Here is a 19,249-nt window from a genome sequence, read left to right as displayed (position 1 = left end):
GCACTATGTGAGTGAAGGGTCTTCTTTGCAGAGGACTAGAGTCAGGAGGCTTCCAGCATTAATGTTGCAGGAATGTGACTTTTTTTTTCCCCAGCAAGCTTTCTGTACTATGTCAGATTTATGAAAAGAAACACATTTTCCTAATTTGTTTTCTTTGTCAAAAGAAAGATGACAAAGAGAGAGACACATGGTATAGTCAGAAGTTAAAAGATATGTTTGAGAATCTGGCCCACCATTGACTGGATGGGTGGCTCTTGGCCATGCTGTAACTAAATCTGAATCTTCACTGGATTAAGTTTCATAAATCCCAATTGCCCTGTGCAATTCAAAGCAACACTCAAATGGTAAGATACTATTCATGAATAGAAATGAAAACCAGTCATACTTTAAGAACAGTCTAGAACACAATTTCTTTTAAAATTTAGTTAGGAAACAAACATACAGAAAACACATAGTAGATTAATGTATTGATTTCTTTAAATCCCAAATGGCATGGGTTGTCCCCATTAAAGTTGATCAAGAGTCAGACATCTATGTTTACCTCCTCCTGACAGCTTAATAAAACAACAGTACAAGGCCTCGGGAAGATTTAGGCCCCCAAGGGAAGAAGAGGGAATGGTTAATGGCAATTAAATTCAAGAGGCCGCAAAGTAATGGAAGGACCCACAGATCACTTAAGGGAAACTGGACAGTAATGGGTAATAGCTTGTAGGGAAATCTTTCCTGCCAAGTCCTGCAGACCACGGGAGTGACAGCACATAGAAACGCTGCAAGAGTGAGACAGCCCACGGATGGAGAAGTGGCCGAGTGATGATTTTAAGAGGTCTGTGAGGGAGGGCAGAACTAAGGGGATGGGAGGGAATGCGGGCATTGGTGTGCTGGGTACTGAGGCCCTGGCAGGAGGGTGGGGCAGAGAAGGGTGAGCATAAGGTCAAGGAGGTAAGGATGATGTCAAAGTAGTTGAGATGGTATGCTAGGTCAAACAGTGGTCCCCGAGCCGTCCACATCCTCATCTCTGGAACATGTGAATGCATTCCTTTACTAGGCCAAAAGAACTTTGCAGATATGGTTCGGGAGCTTTAGATGAGGGGTTATTCTAGGCTAGGCTGTCTTAGCCTAGCAGCGCGGGTCTCATCAAAGGCTTTCTCATGTGTCAGAGATGAAAGCAAGAGCGTCTGTGAGAGAAGCGGATGTGAATATGGAAGCAGAGACATCACAGCAGTGGTGTGAGGAGAAGACCAGGAGCTAAGGGTTGCTGCAGCAAAATCTCATCATGCTTCCTACAGTAGCAGCAACAAACTAAAAAGAGGTGAGATGCAGCATTTGAAAACCCGCAAGGACTTCCAGAGGTGTCATGAGATATAAAAGGAAAAAAAATATGAGGAGAGTTTAGAAAAAGTTGAGACACTATGTCTAAAAACCCAGTGCACTGCAAAACTTCGGATGCTTTGTGATTGTCCATTCGGGTAAGCCATTTCAGAGGACCCTGTGCTGCAGGAGGTATGAAAAGTTTCTTTCAAGTGGCAAAGTCCAAATTTTCCTAGCTTGGAAAAGCAAGTTGGCCTTGGGTAGAAAATGTGTTTCTTTGTGTTAAGCCTCAGCGTTGGGCTTCTAGAATTACATCCCCGTCAATCATGGCTCTAACCTGCCCCAAGACAGTGGCTTCACACTGCAAACTTGAACTAGCACATGGAAGCATGGTGTTCTGGGCGTTAGCAAAGGCTGTAGTAGTTAAATGTGGCTGCCAAGAGATTTCAAGGTTATATCTGAGTTTCAGAAGTCTAGATATATAAGTATTATGGAAAATGCTGCAAAAAATATGCCTTAATTTTTTTTCTGGCTATCAGTGGTTGAGGCTAAAACCGTATGAATGGAGATTCTGAATTATTTTTTATTTTTTTAAAGAGATCTAACAATGCTGGGCATGGTGGCTCAAGTGTGTAATCTTTACTACTTGAAAGATAAAAATCAGAGATAGCGATTCAGGGTCATTGTAGGCATAAACATTTGAGAGACTCCAATTCTAATCAAGTTGTTGTTTGCTCTAAATGGAAGAAAGACAATCTTTAAAACATTGAATTTGGAAAACACTTAATATCAATACTGACTGGCAGAGATTAAGCAAAAGGTTTCCCCCCCCCCTTGGAGGGGGAATCCATTAAAAAAAATGCAATTCAAAATGAGTGTAGAGTCTAAGTGAAAAGCTTTAGTAAAGTCTCCAGTATTCAGCTGCGACATAGGCTCTTACATGGTCTAAGTAATAATCTCACAACTACCTTAAAAGTTATCATCTATATAAAGTGTGGGCTAGATGCTGGTGGCGCATACCAATAATTCTAGCTACTCAAGAGGCGGAGAACTGAGGAAAGTCTGTGAAATGGGAGAGCACTAGCCTTGAGCATAAAGATCAGGGACAGTACCCAAGCCCTGAGATCAAGCCCAGGACCAACACAAAAGAAGAGAAAAGAAAAAGGAAAGGGGTGGGAGGATACACCAAACAAATCGTTCCTGGGCAGATACCCATGTAGGCTCCTAGAAGCACAGATTCGTGGGTCAACTCTATTACTTACAAAGAACCTAAATTAGTAAAGGACATTTTGCAGGCCAAATGAAGTCCCTGTGTCTACAAAGAACATTTTCCCCATTCTCCAACATTATAAGTAGACAAAGTTCGATCAAAGTTCAATTGCTACAATTTGAATCTCTCTGTTCAAAATTCACATTGGAATTTGCCATTCATCAGCATTAAAGGAAGGCTCTCTTAGAGTTGAACAGGCCACAGTCCTCTACCCTCAAAAGGGATCAGATCATTGAGGAAGGAGTAAGCTTACTACTAAAAAGATGACTTCTCCCCATTTTCCTCTGATGTGAGCAGGCTGGTTCCTTGTTGAATAACAAGGTCCTCACCAAACAGAGTCCCTTAATCCAGAGTTCCAACCTCCAGAATAAACCCAAATCAAATCCTGATGTTTGTAATTTATTTACTCTCTAGAATTTTGTTATAGTATCAGAACATGGACAGTCACTAATGATGGTAGAAAGAGCAGTGAGGTAGGATACAGGGATGACTCTGGCTAGGACAGTGTGAGGTTCTGAATTATCCTCTTCCCGTGAAGGTTTTGAATTTTCCATCAATAAAATCAAGGTTCAGATCCTTGTGGTGTCTTGAGAAGGTATTAATTGCCTACAGTGAATTCTTGGAAAGAATATTGCATGAAAACTCATGCTTGTGCTCACTTTTTCTAGCTTTTCACTTAGAACAGGTAGGGAAACTCATATGGGTAGGGGGAGAGAAAGGGACCCCCTCTGCACTTACCCTCCTTTCCAAAGTCTACTCAGTTGCAATAGGTGGGAAAGGTGGGCTGTCTATAACCTAATCTATTAACTGCAAACCTTGTCACGTCTTCAGTTCTTGGAACTAGTAGTGATGCTATAGCTCAAAGGGCTTTAGTCAGACCTAATAAGATCCAGCGGTGTGTACTGGGGGTGTTGGCGTTTGGTGGATGGAAGGCATTATATAAATACACCATCATTTTCATTAGGATTATTTTCATCATAATTTTATGCTAAACACAGCTGTGGCAACATATGCTTTAAAGATTTACGTAAACATTCCTAAATTTGTGAAACCTTATTCACTTTTGCCCAATTTCATTACGTTGGCCATCCTTCTGAAAGCAAGCCTTTCAGTTCACAAAGCCTCTCCTTGTGACAAGGGCTGATCTACTGACAGGCACAATTTTCTTTGGAAAGCTCTTTAAATACAGAAAAAGTGTCTGAGATGATGGGACCGGAAATTTGGAGGTGGGACCTTTCTCAGAAACTGTGGGGCCAGGGTCGCACACAAAGTAAAAACTTGAGGCTAAACTGTCTTTTCCTTTCATCTTATGGAAGAGCTTGATACTTGAAAATAGAGAACAAATCAAAGGCTTACATAATTTTCTTATGTGTGTGTTTTAAACTTGGATATTGAATCATGGCCATGACTTTAAGCAGTTCAAAATCTGGCTGTGAGCCATTTGTATTCGAGGCCATAGTAAGACTGTTTACCTTTCTCCAGGATTAAGAATGTGGTGACCTGACTGCACAATTTAAATGACCCAAAACATTGCATCAAGTGTGCTCTGCATGGGCTCTAGGAACAATCCTTTGGCAGAATTAGACTAGCCACAGTCATTAGACCACTAAGAAGGCTCCCATCTTGTTGAGTCATCTCCTCTAAAGAATGATTGTGTCCAGTGAGTAGCAGGACCTGGATTCCTAAGTTAACCCTGCTGCGATGGAGATAAATAATCAGAGAAATCAGAACAATCAAAGGACTGTATAATTTGGCCTTTTCCAATATACTCAATAAGCCCAGTATTGAGGCAGTGATTGATGAGGTTTGCAGGCCTACATTTGGCTCTTTGGTTTTCATCACACAATCTTCCTCTTGTTCTCAACTATATTGCACAAACAATTGGTGATGGCTTTATCCTGTTCCACACTCTCTCTAGCTCTCTCAGATTAGAATTTTTTCCATATTTTATTGTAATTAATAGAAGGGTTACATAATATTCACCAGATAGAAGGTGCACTACCTCACAAACATTGATTCCCTTTCTCATGTCTTGGTCCCCATTTCCTTCTCCCCATCCCTGCTCCTCATCTTGTTTTCCCCCCTTCCCTATCCTATTTCAAATAACCAAATAAGTATATATACAATATATCAGATAACAAGGTGAAATACTGTAACAATGTGAGATAACCAAGGGACAGCAAAAGAGATGAGAGATAACATAGTACATTAAGGACAACAATCACTCATTATATGGCTTTTGTTTCTATATCCTGGAGGCCCTTTCATTTAGCATCATCCTATATGGCCTTACACATCTAGGTTTTGTTCTATTGTAAATCTCTGCTAGTAGAGCCCAATGTTTCTACTGATTATGACAAATGAGGGAAACCATTGAGCCTATGTTCTTTTGAGTCTGGCTTACTTCACTTAAAATGATTTTATCTAAGTCTTTCCATTTCCTTCCAAATGGGTCAATGTTGTTCTTTCTGACAGCAGCATAGAATTCCACTGTGTACAAATACCACATCTTGTTGATCCACTCATCAACTGAGGGACATCTGGGTGGGTTCCATATCTTTGCTATGGTAAATAGTGCTGCAATGAACATTGTTGTACTAGTGGATTTAGTATGTCCTTGTTTCTGGACGATTGGGTAAATGCGAAATAGTGGAATTGCTGGGTCATAGGGGAGCTCTATGTTTAATCTTTTGAGGAACTGCCATACTGCTTTCCATAGTGGTTGAATGAGTTTGCACTCCCACCAACAGTGTAGTAGTGATCCCTCCTGGCCACATGCCCCCGGCATCTGTTGTTATTAGATTTCTTGATCCTGGCCCTTCTAACTGGAGTGAGGTGGAATCTTAGAGTTGTTTTGATTTGCATTTCTTTTATGGCCAGAGATGTTGAGCATTTCTTCATGTGTCTATAAGCCATTCTTATTTCTTCTTCAGAGAAGACTCTCTTTAAGTGTTTGGCCCATCTTTTAATGGGATGGTTGTTTCTTTGGAGGTTAGTTTTGGAATGATTCAATTTTTTTCATATATTTTTTATTGTAATTAATAGAAGGGTGGCATTATATTCACCAGATAGAAGGTGCATTACTTCACAAACATTGATACCCTTTCTCATGTCTTGGTCCCCATTTCCCTTCCCCCACCCTGCCCCTCATCTTGTTTTCTCCCTTCGCTATCCGATTTCAAATAACCAAATAAGCATATATACAATATGTGATTCAATTTTTTGAGCTGTTGATATATTTTAGATATGAGGCCTTTATCTGTTGTATGGTTAGTGAAGATCTTCTCCCACTCTGTAGGCTTTCTAGTTAATTTGCTAGCTATGTCCTTTGCCATACAGAAGCTCTGCAGTTTAATGCAGTCCCACTTATCCAGACTTTCTTTGATTTGTTGTGTTTCTGGATCCTTATAGGAGTTAGAACTTTTAGAACCATTTTTTATTCAATTTACTAGAAGAAAGAAATTGAATAAAACATGTTTCAATGTGCTTTGAGGAAGAAGAATTTTCAAACCAAATAAAAAGTGGTAGTACCTGGCATGAAATGATGATATAATTATGATCAGATTTAGATTTTTTTATCTTAAGTGAGGTTTCAAAAAGGGTGCTAGGGAAATGGATATCCTTTAAAAACCATGTTTAAGAAAGCATAGGTAGCAGTCTTCAGGAGGCAAAAGAATGTTTTGTCGTACTGCACAAAACCAATGCTATGTGAGTATGTGTGTTTTTAAATGCTAGAAAATCTCCAACTTCATGAAAAGATTACTCTATTATCTTATTCTGTGGGTTTAGGTACCACCAGGAATGTCTAACTTAACACATTTTCTACATGGTTCTGGTGGAAGTGGTTCTGAAGATTGCAATAGCTTTGAGTGCTGCCTCTGCTAAACAAATTCACAATGAGAATAACAGCAAGTTCATGTTTTCCATGAAGACACAAGCTGTGTTGTTCTTAGAGATATTTTTCCTTGGTCTCTCTCCCAAGAACAGGTACTGGAAGCAAGGATATGAATTGTTTCTGTGGAAATATCCATCAGCATCTGAGTGAGCTTTTGGGAAATGGTATACCTGTATAACTTTGGCCTTTATATAATATTAAATCATTGGTCCTGTGATAGATTGGATACTTTCCCCTTTCTGTCCCCAGATAAGTCTGTGTTCTACTTTCTGGAACCCATAAAAACATAATGTAGGCAGTAAATGAGGCTCCATAACTTATAAGAGGAAAGTGAGGCAGGAGGGTGAGAGAGAAGTTATAAGGCGATGTAGTAACTAGAAAATCTAAATGAGGGGTCGGGGGCTTGGCTCGCTGGAAGAGCCCTTGCCTGGCAAGCGCAAGGCCCTGGGTTCGGTCCTCAGCTCTGGAAAAAAAAAAGCTATAAAGAAAGACCAAAAAAATCTAAATGAGATTGTCAGCCAAGAAATTGCAGAGTACAGACAAGCATAAAGTCAGAAGGACAGGCTAGATTTCAAGCCATCCATATCTGTGGTAAGAACATTCAGGCAGGTAGGTTGGAAAATCTATTAGAAAGCAATCAATCATTGTCAAATATCATCCTCTGAAATGCAGGTCTCCAGCTCCACTGAGGATACTTTATGGCTGGTGTAATGAAAACTATTATGTAAGAGTGGGTTCAAAGTTCAGGAAAGATGATTTGTATTTTTCTGTTCCTTCATTTGGCAACCACCACACATAATGGTGCACAGTAGAATTAAAAGGATCGGAAATATTCTTCCTGGAACTGAAATCTTATGTGCTGATTGGCTATGTCAATTTGTTTCATATTCCTGTTTAGTCATTCATTGTCTCGGCTGGTTAGCCCACGGTGTGGTGTCTAGCACGTCAAGGAAATCTTTGATCATGTCTCAAGTAAAATAGACGAATGCATACTTATTTTGTTATTTTCATTATCATGAAATGAAATACCAGAAAAGATTTCAATTCAATCTTTAGAGAAAATAAACCGCTTTCCTAACTAATAGTAGCCCTGCCTCTTTATAAAATAGAACCCCACATTTGCACTGTTTCCCTTCTAGCTAGGCTTGGGACTTTCTATTCTCTTCATGTTCTTTCGATGCTGGGATGAATGGAGCCTTCTCTCCAGGGTCTCCTGAAGAAGTTGGTCTCAGGAACCCTGTTACAAGATAGAAAATAAGGAGCAGCATAGAATACATATGTATAAAGAAGAGGATGACATTTTGCAGTGTTTTCCTTTTACAATTGTCTTGGTGCTTTCATTGAGATAAACAAGGGAACACCATTTCCTCTTGCTGTATGAGCCATAAAACTGAAATGCTAGCTCTATGGCAGAAGAGAACACATTTAACCAATTGCAATAAAGACAAAATAGGGCTAGGCACTGAGCCAGATTGTCCACTGGATAATTTAGGAGCTATCATAGGACAGATACTTTGAAGAACTCAGAAGTCTAAACATAGCTGGCTACTTCGATGAGAAGGAGCTTCCAATGTGGCAATCATGTAGTGGCTCAAACATCTCTTTCTGTGGGTCCTCCTCTTGGCTAAGGAAATAGAGCAGTCAAGAGCATACCATTCCCCAAGAGACAGGTCATAAATCAGTAAGCGAGGAAAATAAACACTGTGTCATAGCCTGCATATAGTAGGGCACAAGGACTGTGGCTGTTGTCTGAAGGCAACTAGCTTACTGGATTTGAAATCCTGTAGTTCTGGGTCAACTTCTCCCAGTGGAGATTTCTGGGCCTCCAACTTAGAAGGAGAAGCCAGAGTGACTCTCACAGGATTGAATGGTAGCCCAGTGGTAGCAAAGGCACTCATGGAACCAGAGACCAGATAAACAATGATGAAACAGAATGTCTTGCCCAGGGCAGAGGGAAAGACAATTGGAAGGGGACCAGGGAACATGCAAGTTTAGCATCTCTATTAATTGACCCAAAGGAGATCTCTCTCATCCATCCACAAAGACAATTTGGAAATGCACTGGAAAAGTGAACTATTTCTTGAGAAGCTAGCCAAGTTTGAGACCCAACACATGCCCATGAGGCTGGCATTCATGAATGGAATAGCAGTGGGCAGGAGTCTCTGAGGCCCATGCCCTGCTTCAGGGCATCTCTTCTGGCTAGATGGATGGGGTGAATTATGAAACTTCTCAGAGCTTCACACTTGTCTTCTGCATAGAAGAAGAAGAAGAGGAAGAAGAAGAAGAAGAAGAAGAAGAAGAAGAAGAAGAAGAAGAAGAAGAAGAAGAAGAAGAAGAAGAAGAGGAGGAGGAGGAGGAGGAGGAGGAGGAGGAGGAGGAGGAGGAGGAGGAAGAGGAAGAGGAGGAGGAAGAGGAGGAAGAGGAGGAGGAGGAAGAGGAGGAGGAGGAAGAGGAGGAGGAGGAAGAGGAGGAGGAGGAAGAGGAGGAGGAGGAGGAGGAGGAGGAGGAGGAGGAGGAGGAGGAGGAGGAAAGAAAGAAAAGCAATTTCATGGCCCACTGCACAGGGTTATACTGTTCTAAGGAAGATTGAATCTGGAAATTCTTTGCTGGCATCATAATTCTGGGAGGGTCTGGCAAATAGAACTCACCAGGGATGTCTCCCAAGAACTTCTGATTCAGTAGATGAGACATGGAGCCCGAGCCTAAGCCAGTGGCTCTCAATCTTGAAGGAATATAAAAAAATCACCTAGCAAGCTCCTACAAATATGCACGTGTCACTCGTCCACATCAGCCTATCTAAGGAAAAAGAATTTCAGAGGGTACAGGCATAAGTATTGAAAAAAAAATCTCCAGGCTTTGTCATGTACAAACAGCTTTCCAATCCACAGGGTACAAAAATCCAGTCCAGTGTTTGATAAGAAAACCTTCCAGAAGATCTGGGCTACCTTCTGAAATATCAAAGAAGGAAGTGCCCTGGCCTTACCCAAATTAAATGCTCGGTATGAAGTATCTTCCCAGGGAGATAATAGACATCCAGGAAATTTCCAAATCCCCGAGAATCTGTCTAGTCTATGCCAACTCCTTACCTCAGTTATTTTATCATCTTATGCTCTCTGGATTTTGACTGAATCCTCCCTGGTTCAGTTCATGATCACAGCACAACAGGCTTCATGGCTCCCCGAATGGAACCATTCTGTCTGAACAATGTCATGACTGAAGACAAGGTACAGCCCTGACAGCAAGCTCCCTTCCCCTTCCCCTCTCTTTGCTATGAAAGGAAGTGATTCTGCTCTGGAGACAATCCCAAAGAAGATAATCAGAAAGTCAGAGGGCCAAGTTCAACTTGCTGAAAGTAATGGCCAAGTTGAGAGAAGAGGGGAGGGGGGGGAGAGAAACTAAGAAAGAAACTAAGAAAAGGAAAAGATTTTTTGCATCCAGTTTTCTATTTAGTTACAAAAATTCAAGGATGGGACATTTTTCCCCCTCTCTTATAAACAAATCATTCTGCATCTTCAAGTTATCACTGGTATTTCTCTCTCTCTCTCTCTCTCTCTCTCTCTCTCTCTCTCTCTCTCTCTCTCTCTTCCTTCCTTCCTTTCTCTTTCTTTCTTTCTTTCTTTCTTTCTTCCTTTCTTTCTTTCCTTCCTTCCTTCCTTCCTTCCTTCTTTCTTTTTTGTGGGTCATGGAGCTTGAACTCAGCCTGGGTGCTGTCCCTGAGCTCTTCAGCTCAAAGCTACTACCCTAATCCTGGGCCTGGACATTGTCCCTGAGCTCTTCAGCTCAAGGCTACCACCCTACCCTGAGCCAAGCCCCACTTCCCATTTTCTAGAAGTTAATTGGAGGTAAGAGTCTCAGGTCCTTTTGTTCCTGGGCTGGCTTTGAACCTTGATCCTCAGATCTCAGCCTCCTGAGTAGCTAGGATTACAAGTGTGAGCCCCCGTGCCCAGCTAGATTTATTTTTATAATATTTTCCAGATACTTCTATATGGAAAAAAAGTTCACCAGAATATACTAAGAAGATGGAAAAGTATGCCGTGTTCCTGTATTGGGCAGCACACGGATGAGAAGCGGGGCCTGGTGGTAGGGGTGGGTGGCATGAAGCCCTGGCGGGTGTTATACCAGCTGATCCACTCCAACATAGAAGGAACCAAACCTATGACCTGCTGGGACCAGTTGCTCTCCGAAGGGTAAGTGTGAACATAACCTCCAGCTAATGTCTGAACCTTTTAAATCCATTTTAACAGTATCGCCATTGCCTGGCCAATTATTGTATTAAATGGCTATGCAGAAATTTTTTTTTGAATCTTGGCAGTTAATCTTTGTAAAATCTTATTTATAACTCCAGACTAGTTTCATTTTTGTAGTTTAAAAAGTCAGATAAGAAGCATTTGATCTTTTGCAAAGAAAGGAAAAGATTTCATTTTGTTGTTGGAGAGCTGGTTCTAAAAAGGCCTCTCATTACACATTTCAATAAAATATTTCTAAGTGAAAGCAGCTGATTTCCATTTTTCAGACAACAGAAAAGAAAAATAATTGTACCACTGTGTTTAGAAAGAAAATATTGTGAGAAATCTTGGATTGGTTCAGACTCTAATTTCATTATTTAGGATATTTTTTAAAAAATGTTCTAAGGAGCTTATATAGTAAACTACACCATTCACATTGTCTTTATATCTGTGCATGTTGGACGTGTGTGTGTGTGTGTGTACCAGCAATTGAAAATCTGAAAAATCGAATTACAAGTGAAAACATAAATCTTTGATAATTGGTCCTTTTCTGGCTTCTTAAGATACTGCCAGCATCTACCCTCTTTCCTTTTGTTTCTCTCTACATCATTTGTTCTCAGCTGGGAAGAAGTTTTTCCTTCACCCCTTTCCATGGGAAATCCTTTGAAGATACTTTTTTTGGTTACAGTCAGCAGTGGTAGAGAGAACAGTGACTACAGGACACAGCTGAACACCTTACAATGGACATCTGCACCCCACTACACAGCACTGCCTGCTCCAGATCTCATGTGTCTAGAATGCTTTGATGGTTTTCACAAGGACACCACAGTGTTAGCCCCTATGGAGGACAGCCTTCTTGGAAACACAATAGAAATGCAAAAACCCAGTGGTGGAGGATCCATTTTTCTCTCTCTCTCTCTGTCTCTCTGTCTCTTTCTCTGTCTCTGTCTCTTCCTCTCTCTCTGTGTGACTTGACATATTAATGGACAGATACTATTTGAATGCAAAGTCTTTCCTTCTTCAGCACAAAAGGACTGGATGTTCTATGTGCATACCTTATATCAATAACCATCCTTGGGCACACCTGCCAGAAACACATTGATAGTAAAGCAAAGTTAGATTTATTGATACAGCTGTGGTAATGGAGACTGCTGGGAAACCAACCACAGACATGAGTGGGAGGTACAGGGGCTTGTCTTAGGGCCGGCCGTGTTAGGTTACTTGTGGAGCGTATGGACTGAATGCTCTCCAGAAATGTGAGAGGGGAAATGATTTGATTTGATATCCTAATCTCTCTCTACAGATACATATAACATAGATCAAAATACATGTAAAGTATATTTAAAAAGAAGAACAGATGGGCTGACACTTGTAATTGCCAAGCTGAAGTCACACCTGTGTGGGTATTATGCTTCCCTTGGTGTTTCCCATTTTGCCTGTGCTCAGACCTGTTTACACAGTGGGCTTGTGCTTGTCTTGCATCATCACAGTCACTGGTGAAGGTCACACATGGTTGGTGTGGCATGGAATTGTTTATGCTCATCAGGAGAGCACTATGGTCCAGTCACTTGAGTTAGTCCAGCTTCCAGCCATTACAGCTGTCTCACTCGGAGCATGTGAAAAGTAACAAAGAAGCCAGACAGACACACCTTATAGTCATACCATTCTTAGATAAACAGGTGGAGATATTTTTTGTTGTCGTTGGCCCTTTCAGTACTTTTCCTAGACAATGACATGATTTGAATTGAATTTTTTAAAAAATTCTTACAAATAATGCTGGATAAATATCCTTGGATAAACTCTGATAATTTCCTTGAAGGTAGAACTTGCTAGGTAAAATGTAGCTGTATTTGCCAAAGGCTACTTCTGCTTGTTGGTTAGGGACCAATCATAAGAATTTGAGTTATAGTTTTCATAGAGATCTTTTTTTTTTACCAAGGTTTGTCTTATAATCCTAAGTCTAGAAAAGTATATATAAAATACGGGAAAAATTATATCTCATGGATATGCTGACATATTTTAGGAAAGAAAGCTTATTTTCACAATGTGAGATATATTAAATTTTTTTAGGCTCACGGAAAAACCAGAGTACAAACTACAACCTACGCCTTGATTATGGGAGTGGGGACTGTGGTTTATCAGAAGTAAGAGTCTACACTGGATGGCAGAGGGCACTTTAAATAGCTGAGGGATGTTGTGGTACTTTTCTTATTCCTATAGGTTTATTTCTCTGTCTTGGCTCATTGTGTTGGATAGTAACCCCAAGCATGAAACTGAACGGCAGTAGAGATTAAAGGATGCATGATTTGGGATGTAACTAGACTGGATTAACACTTTTATAATTGAAAATGCTGTTTGATGTAAGTTTTTAGTAGAAATATTTCCCAAGGTAATGGAAGTTGTTCTCCATGCCTATCTTTTAAAGAATGTTAATTATAGATAACTAAACATTGAAATTTATCAGAACAATATTTTTTGGACAGTCATGGGCTTGAGCTCAGGGCATGAGCACTGTCCTTGGACTTTCTCAAGGCTAGAGCTCTACCACTTGAGCCTCAGCACCACTTCCGGCTTTTTTCTATGTATGTGGTACCAAGGAATCGAACCCGGGTCTTCGTGCATGCTAGGCAAGCACTCTACCACTAGGCCAAACTCTCAGCCCTTATCAGAACAATTTTAAGACAGCTTTTGGATCTAATCTGTTAATATCATGTAAAAAAATTGATGTGTTTTGTGAACTTACAGGTGACCCATCAGTGTTAGTCAGCTTTCCATTATTGTAATAAATGCTGGAAGCAAATAAACTTATATAGAGAAAAAGGATATTTTAGCACATAGTTCCAGAGGTTCTAAGTCATGGTGAGTTAGGCCCATTGCTTTTAGAAGGCAATAAATTATGGCTGTGTAACCACTCTCCTCATGGCTAGGGAGCAAGAGAGTAAAGAGAAAACAAGTGTCCCACTTTCTCCTTCAAGGCTACCTCCACAGTGACTGAAGACCTTCTACTAGCTCCGTTTCTTAAAGGCCCAAGCAGGCTACTCTAGGGGCAAGCCTTTGCCATGGGCCTTTGGTGGACATTTAACATCCAGTTATTTTATTGTGATTAATAGAAGGGTTACATTATATTCACCAGATAGAAGGTGCATAACTTCACAAACATTGATAGCCTTTCTCATGACATGGTCCCCCAATTTTTAACCATCCAAAATAATAAGTACAAAAAAGTTTCAATGTTCTCACTGTACATAGAAGAGTTATCTGAGGCAGATATTCGCATGGGGGCGCTTACCCCTGCACAATGTCTTTCAGAATATATAGTAGCACTTGTTGGTCACCCCTCCCTCATCTATTTGGAAGATGTTATTAATGGAATTACAAATGTCATGAGAAGAGCAGAAAAAGGCTGAGATCTGCAAAACAACGGGGTCAGGGGTCTATCCTCTTCCCCAAGTATCCACTCACAGCCACATCCTAACAAGGCTTGCATTAACCAACTGGAATGCAGAATGCTTAGTCCCTTCTAAGGGCTATTTTAATAGTCTTCTTTCAACTTTTTAACGTTACTACAATGAACAGATGGCATTCACTTCTCAATGTGTTGTGTAAACTATATGAGGCTTTATATCACATCCTGCTCTGGACAGATCTCTGTGTGAGAAATTTCTTTGAGGATCTAGACTTTTCCTTAAAAAGAAACTGATCTGACTTGACTCTTCTTTCTAGTTATAGGAGTGAAACAACCAATTAAATTGTCCTTTTTGCCTTGATCAAAGCTTTAACTATTACATTGGAAGAAGGATATACTTAATGAAATAATAAATGCATGTAAAGTTATTTACTTTTGAATACTAGGCAGGTTAATATAGGAGTATATGAGTTTGACACTAGCCTGAGCTACTTAGTGAGTACAACACACACACACACACACACACACCCCAAAAGACACAGGCCACTGAATAGTTAGACATGACACTCATGAGCATATAACTCAGGAAGCAAGGAGGACGAGCAAATGCTGAAGGAAGTGTGACTGCAGAGGACCAGAAGTTAGGACAGAAAGAAGAAGTAGATTATTGCTCAAAGTCTCCAAAAGAGACCAACTCTGAACTTTAGATCTCTAGCTCTAAAACTGTGAGAGAGTACATTCCTGCTTTTTCAGCTCTCCAGTTTATTGTAATTTGTTATGACAGTCCTTGGAAGTGAAAACATAGGTTATACATTTATTTACAGGATGAATGTTTTTGTCTTATAAACTTTCAACTTGAAAATTTGCATGCATATAAAGAAAGGTATGAATGCTGCAAGTACTGTGACATTGTCCATTGCCAAAAACCAGGAATAGCCGTTGCTTTCATTTGCCTATTAAAAATCACTTTGGTCTTCTAGAACAATCAATATTTTGAATGCTTTCTATAGCCTAGTCAGGGTGCAAGTAAAGAAGCTTTTGTGCCATTCAAATGATTCACCCATCTTCACATCATGAGACATGCATGCCACTGCATGGAAAGAATAGGAAACCATATATAAAAGAATATAGCCATATGTAAAACAATATCTCAGTAAGTGAGAATTTTGCTCTCCTTCCAAAGGAACTTCCTAAACGTATCTATCTTCAGACCTCTTTTCCAAAAGCCAGGCTAGCAAACTGGACATTGTCTGTGCCAAGAATGGACCTGCTGCAATGTATTTATGGCTGTCCAGACTCCATGAGACCAATGACCTAGAGCCCTGTGTTTCCCCAAACAGGGCTACACCTCAGGGCTGCCAACCTGAAGGCTCTAATCATCCATCTGTCATGGCAGCAGAGGTTGCATCTTACAAGGCACACATTCAGGATGGTCTTCCTTTGCTCTTCCTTCTCCTGAAAACACACTTAGCACTGTTAGGACATACCTTATTCTAGGAAGCTTCCAACATTTGGGGGATAAACAATGAAGCCTTGTCATAGCACTTGAGATTTTTGTATCTGTTTAAAATTACATTTGTGGGATAATAACAGAGCTGTACATGATCTTCAATTCCAGTTTTCATGGAAAGTCTGTACAGATATATTCATCAGATGCAAATCTTGCTGACAGCCAGAATGAATAAATTAAGATGACCTCATTTCTCAAAGAAGATGGGGTGAAGCTTGGGATAGATTCTCCACACTGAGCCATAAAGTATTAAGATTGCATTAATTGTAGATTCTTCTTATCCACTCTCTTAAAGCCCAGCAATACATGGAAACAATTGCCTGTACGTTGTCTTTAGAGTGAATGCTTTCTACACACATATGTTATATTTTAATGAGGGTGTGGTTAGAAGAGAAATTGTACTCAAACTATACAGTCCTACACCAAACAAGACTATGGTGGCTGCATTTCTTCTAGAGATGGAAAGAATTACATTGTTGACCACATAAATTTGATTTGAGGTACTTGACAGGACCCTATGATCTATCTCCATGTTATTTAAAATGCTAGGACCTTTTGCTTCTCAGAGCATTTCTCATAATTCTGTCCTGCTGCTTTGTTTGTTGGTTTAAGTAAGTACCTTTGATTCCTGGAATTGAGTCATGTGTAATGTTTGTGGCAGAAGAGGAGACATGGCCAATAAACAACAACAATAATAACAAACTAATTGAGTGTGAAGTTTACAAATGGAACGTCTACTTGAACTAAAAATGGAAAATTCAAGTCATGACTCCTTATTTAAAAAGTGACCATCTTAAAAGTGTGAGTTGCTCTGCGTTTTAAAGGTTCTCTCCTCATTTTACTAGAGTTAAGACTTTAAGCTCTAAGAAACAAAGAATAAGTAAATGTTGTTTCAAGATTCAAAACACTCTTCTAAAGGTGCAACAACTATTTTTTCAGGAGTATACAATTTTTCATTTGAATTGGCGACCTGTAATAAAATGTCTCAGTTTGGGGAATTCTCTTGTTACAAACCAGTATCTTAATTGCTTCTATGATTTTCTTAATTGGCCTCAATTTTTTTGTAGTAGCAACTATATATTATAAAATATTATATCTGGACAAAATTATATCTGGACAAGATCCCAGAAAAGCCTCTATCTCAGAAGCATTACACATTCCATGTTAGTCAGCTTTCAGTTACTGTAACACATACCTGAGGTAGTCAACTTAAAGAGATGAAGGGTTTCTGTCGGCTCACAGTTCTGGATGTTTTCAGCCCGTTATTAGTCCCCCCCATTGCTTTTTTGGCCTGTGTAGAGGCAATATATCATAGGAGGAGCGGGTGCAGGAAGCAGACATTCACTTCATGGCAGCGAATGAAAGAGAAACATGGGTGTCCTAGGATCACCTCCCAGGGCATGCCCCACGTGAGCTTACACCAGGATCCTAACAGCCCTGCCTTTGGGAGTTGAATCTCTACCACCTCCATGCTCCATGTTTAGTAGTACCACAGCCCAGGACCACATTTCCAGTGTGGGCCTTCGGGAAACCTTCCAAATCCAAACCACAGCACATGTACAGTGGGAACAAAAAGGCCAGAATCAAAATAGTCACAGGTTGACTGCGGCTAAAAAAGTGGCTCCCAGCAAAGGATTGCTTTTTCAGGTAGTGGAATTTGGAATTAACTGAAAAGGCTGAAAGGCTGAATTTCTGATTTCCCGTGTGCTTTGATAAGAGCCTTACCATCTGGTGCCATTTATTTCTACCAGAAGGCACAATGAAGAACGAAGTATACTATGTTAAAAAAAGGAAAGAAAAAGAAGCAAGGGAAGAAGGGAGAATCAGAATCTCCAGTGAAATATTTCAAACATAACATCTTGGAATTCTAAGCAATTACTCAGTCAAAGCCCAGAGGAAATTGTCAAATAGATGACTGCTTGGCCAAGGCATTCGGTGTGTGTCTGCACCTTTCTAGAGTGTGGACTGGACACAGACACTGCCTGACTGTCCTTGGTTACATAAGAAACAAAAAACACTTTGTGCAGAAACGCACAGATCAGAGGGAAAAAACATAGTGAGAACTGACAAATGTATTTTTAAGTTCAAAATTAAATAATGCATATCCAAGCAATAAGGCACCAATGAAAAAATATCTGCTCTGTGTGTGTGTGTGTGTGTGTGTGTGTGTGTGTGTGGTCTTGTACTCACAACTTAAGCCACACCAATAAGTCTGGCTTTTGGCTGTTTAATTGGAAATAAAATTTTTGTGCAAGTTTTGAAAAAACTGTTGTATCTAGTTATACAATGGGGCTACATTCCAATCTGCCTGAGTTACCTTTGGACAGCCATTTTCCAAAGTAGTTGGGATTATAGGCCCAAGCCATCAGTACCTGTTTGCAAATTTGCTTGTGTGTTTGTGGTTTGGGGGATGGAGTCAGTCATGGGGTTTAAACTCAGGGCCTGTGTGCTGTCTCTAATCTTTTTGCCCAAGACTAGTCCTCTACCACATAAGCTGCAGCTCTGCTTCAGGTTTTCTGGTAGTGAATGGGAGATAAGTATCAGAGACTTTTGAACGATGGTCCTCAAATCTCAGCCTGCTGAGCAATTATAATTACAAGTGTGAATCACCAGAATTATAAGTATGAGTGCCCAGTTGCAAGGTTTTTGTGAAGAAAATTATTTTTATACTGTTACATAGCTGTAAAAGGGCAAACCCATATGTTAGTTTATGAGTACAATACATCCTAATCGATATCAACCCTTTGCAAGGTTGGTTTTTATGTGAAAACTGAACACAAGTAATTTTCTTCTTCATTATTATTTAGATAATTTTACTAAGCACTTTTACACTACATATAGAAGTGCTTTAAAATGCTCATATTCTGCAGACCAGTACTTTTATTATTAGAAAGTAGGATGACGTGTTTAATGAGCAAAGATGTACGTTCTGGTCAATTATAATATATGGAAAATCAGAGTAAAACCCTGAAAGGGTAAACAAATGATCACGTATCTGTGCCATAGAATGTTCAGCACTTCATAAGCAAATGAAATGCAGATCAGAAACCAGTGGTTCAGGAGTGAGAGCTAAATGTGGCAGATTCCATCATCCCAGAATACAGCAGAAAGGTAAGCTGAGAAATAAGGCCTAAAAGAACCAAAACTGGTGCTGTGGCTCAAGTGGTAGAGCATTAGCTTGAAATGAAAAGCTCAGAAACAGCTCCCAGGTTCAGAGTTCAAGCCCAATGACTGATAGAAAAAAAATGTTAGATGAATGTAATGTATTTGGTCAACTTTAGGGGAAAACATTTCCAATATTTTACTAGAGAGAAGTTTCTATTTCTTATAGCCTCAATGGGCATTGGATAGAGCCTTAAAATGTGACTTGGGAAGTATTTTAAAAACTCATCTTCAAAACAGTTCTTCTAAAGGGAAGGGGTAATGTTTCTCAGTCACTTGAATGATGAACACGGCAGAGCCTGGATAGAATCACAGTTGCTAGCATGGAAGCATTTGTTTCTATTGGCTGAGAAAACTTGACAAATTGAAACATGAAATTTAGTGTGATAATTCTTGAACTTAGCCCTAGTTAAAAACAACAACAATCAAAACCCAGAAAGCCATACCACTCATTTCCTAATCCTGAAATCAA

At 40.0% G+C, this 19,249-nt stretch overlaps 1 protein-coding gene across 1 annotated transcript in view; it reads left to right on the top strand.

The window, feature by feature from the left end:
- The window catches only part of LOC150047412 (uncharacterized), a 49,469-nt gene that overhangs the window by 13,460 nt on the left and 16,760 nt on the right, over positions 1–19,249 (top strand). Inside the window, exon 4 of the mRNA XM_090356581.1 lies at positions 10,449–10,660. Coding sequence (XP_090212707.1) covers positions 10,449–10,660 — 212 coding nt within the window. The remainder of the gene's footprint in view (positions 1–10,448; positions 10,661–19,249) is intronic.

This window comes from Megascapheus bottae, chromosome 23 (assembly GCF_031878675.1).
Source record: "Megascapheus bottae isolate mThoBot1 chromosome 23, mThoBot2.hap1, whole genome shotgun sequence".
Classification (NCBI taxonomy): Eukaryota; Metazoa; Chordata; class Mammalia; order Rodentia; family Geomyidae; genus Megascapheus; species Megascapheus bottae.
Note: the sequence above shows the minus strand (reverse complement) of the source record. Positions and strands in the feature narration are given on the sequence as shown.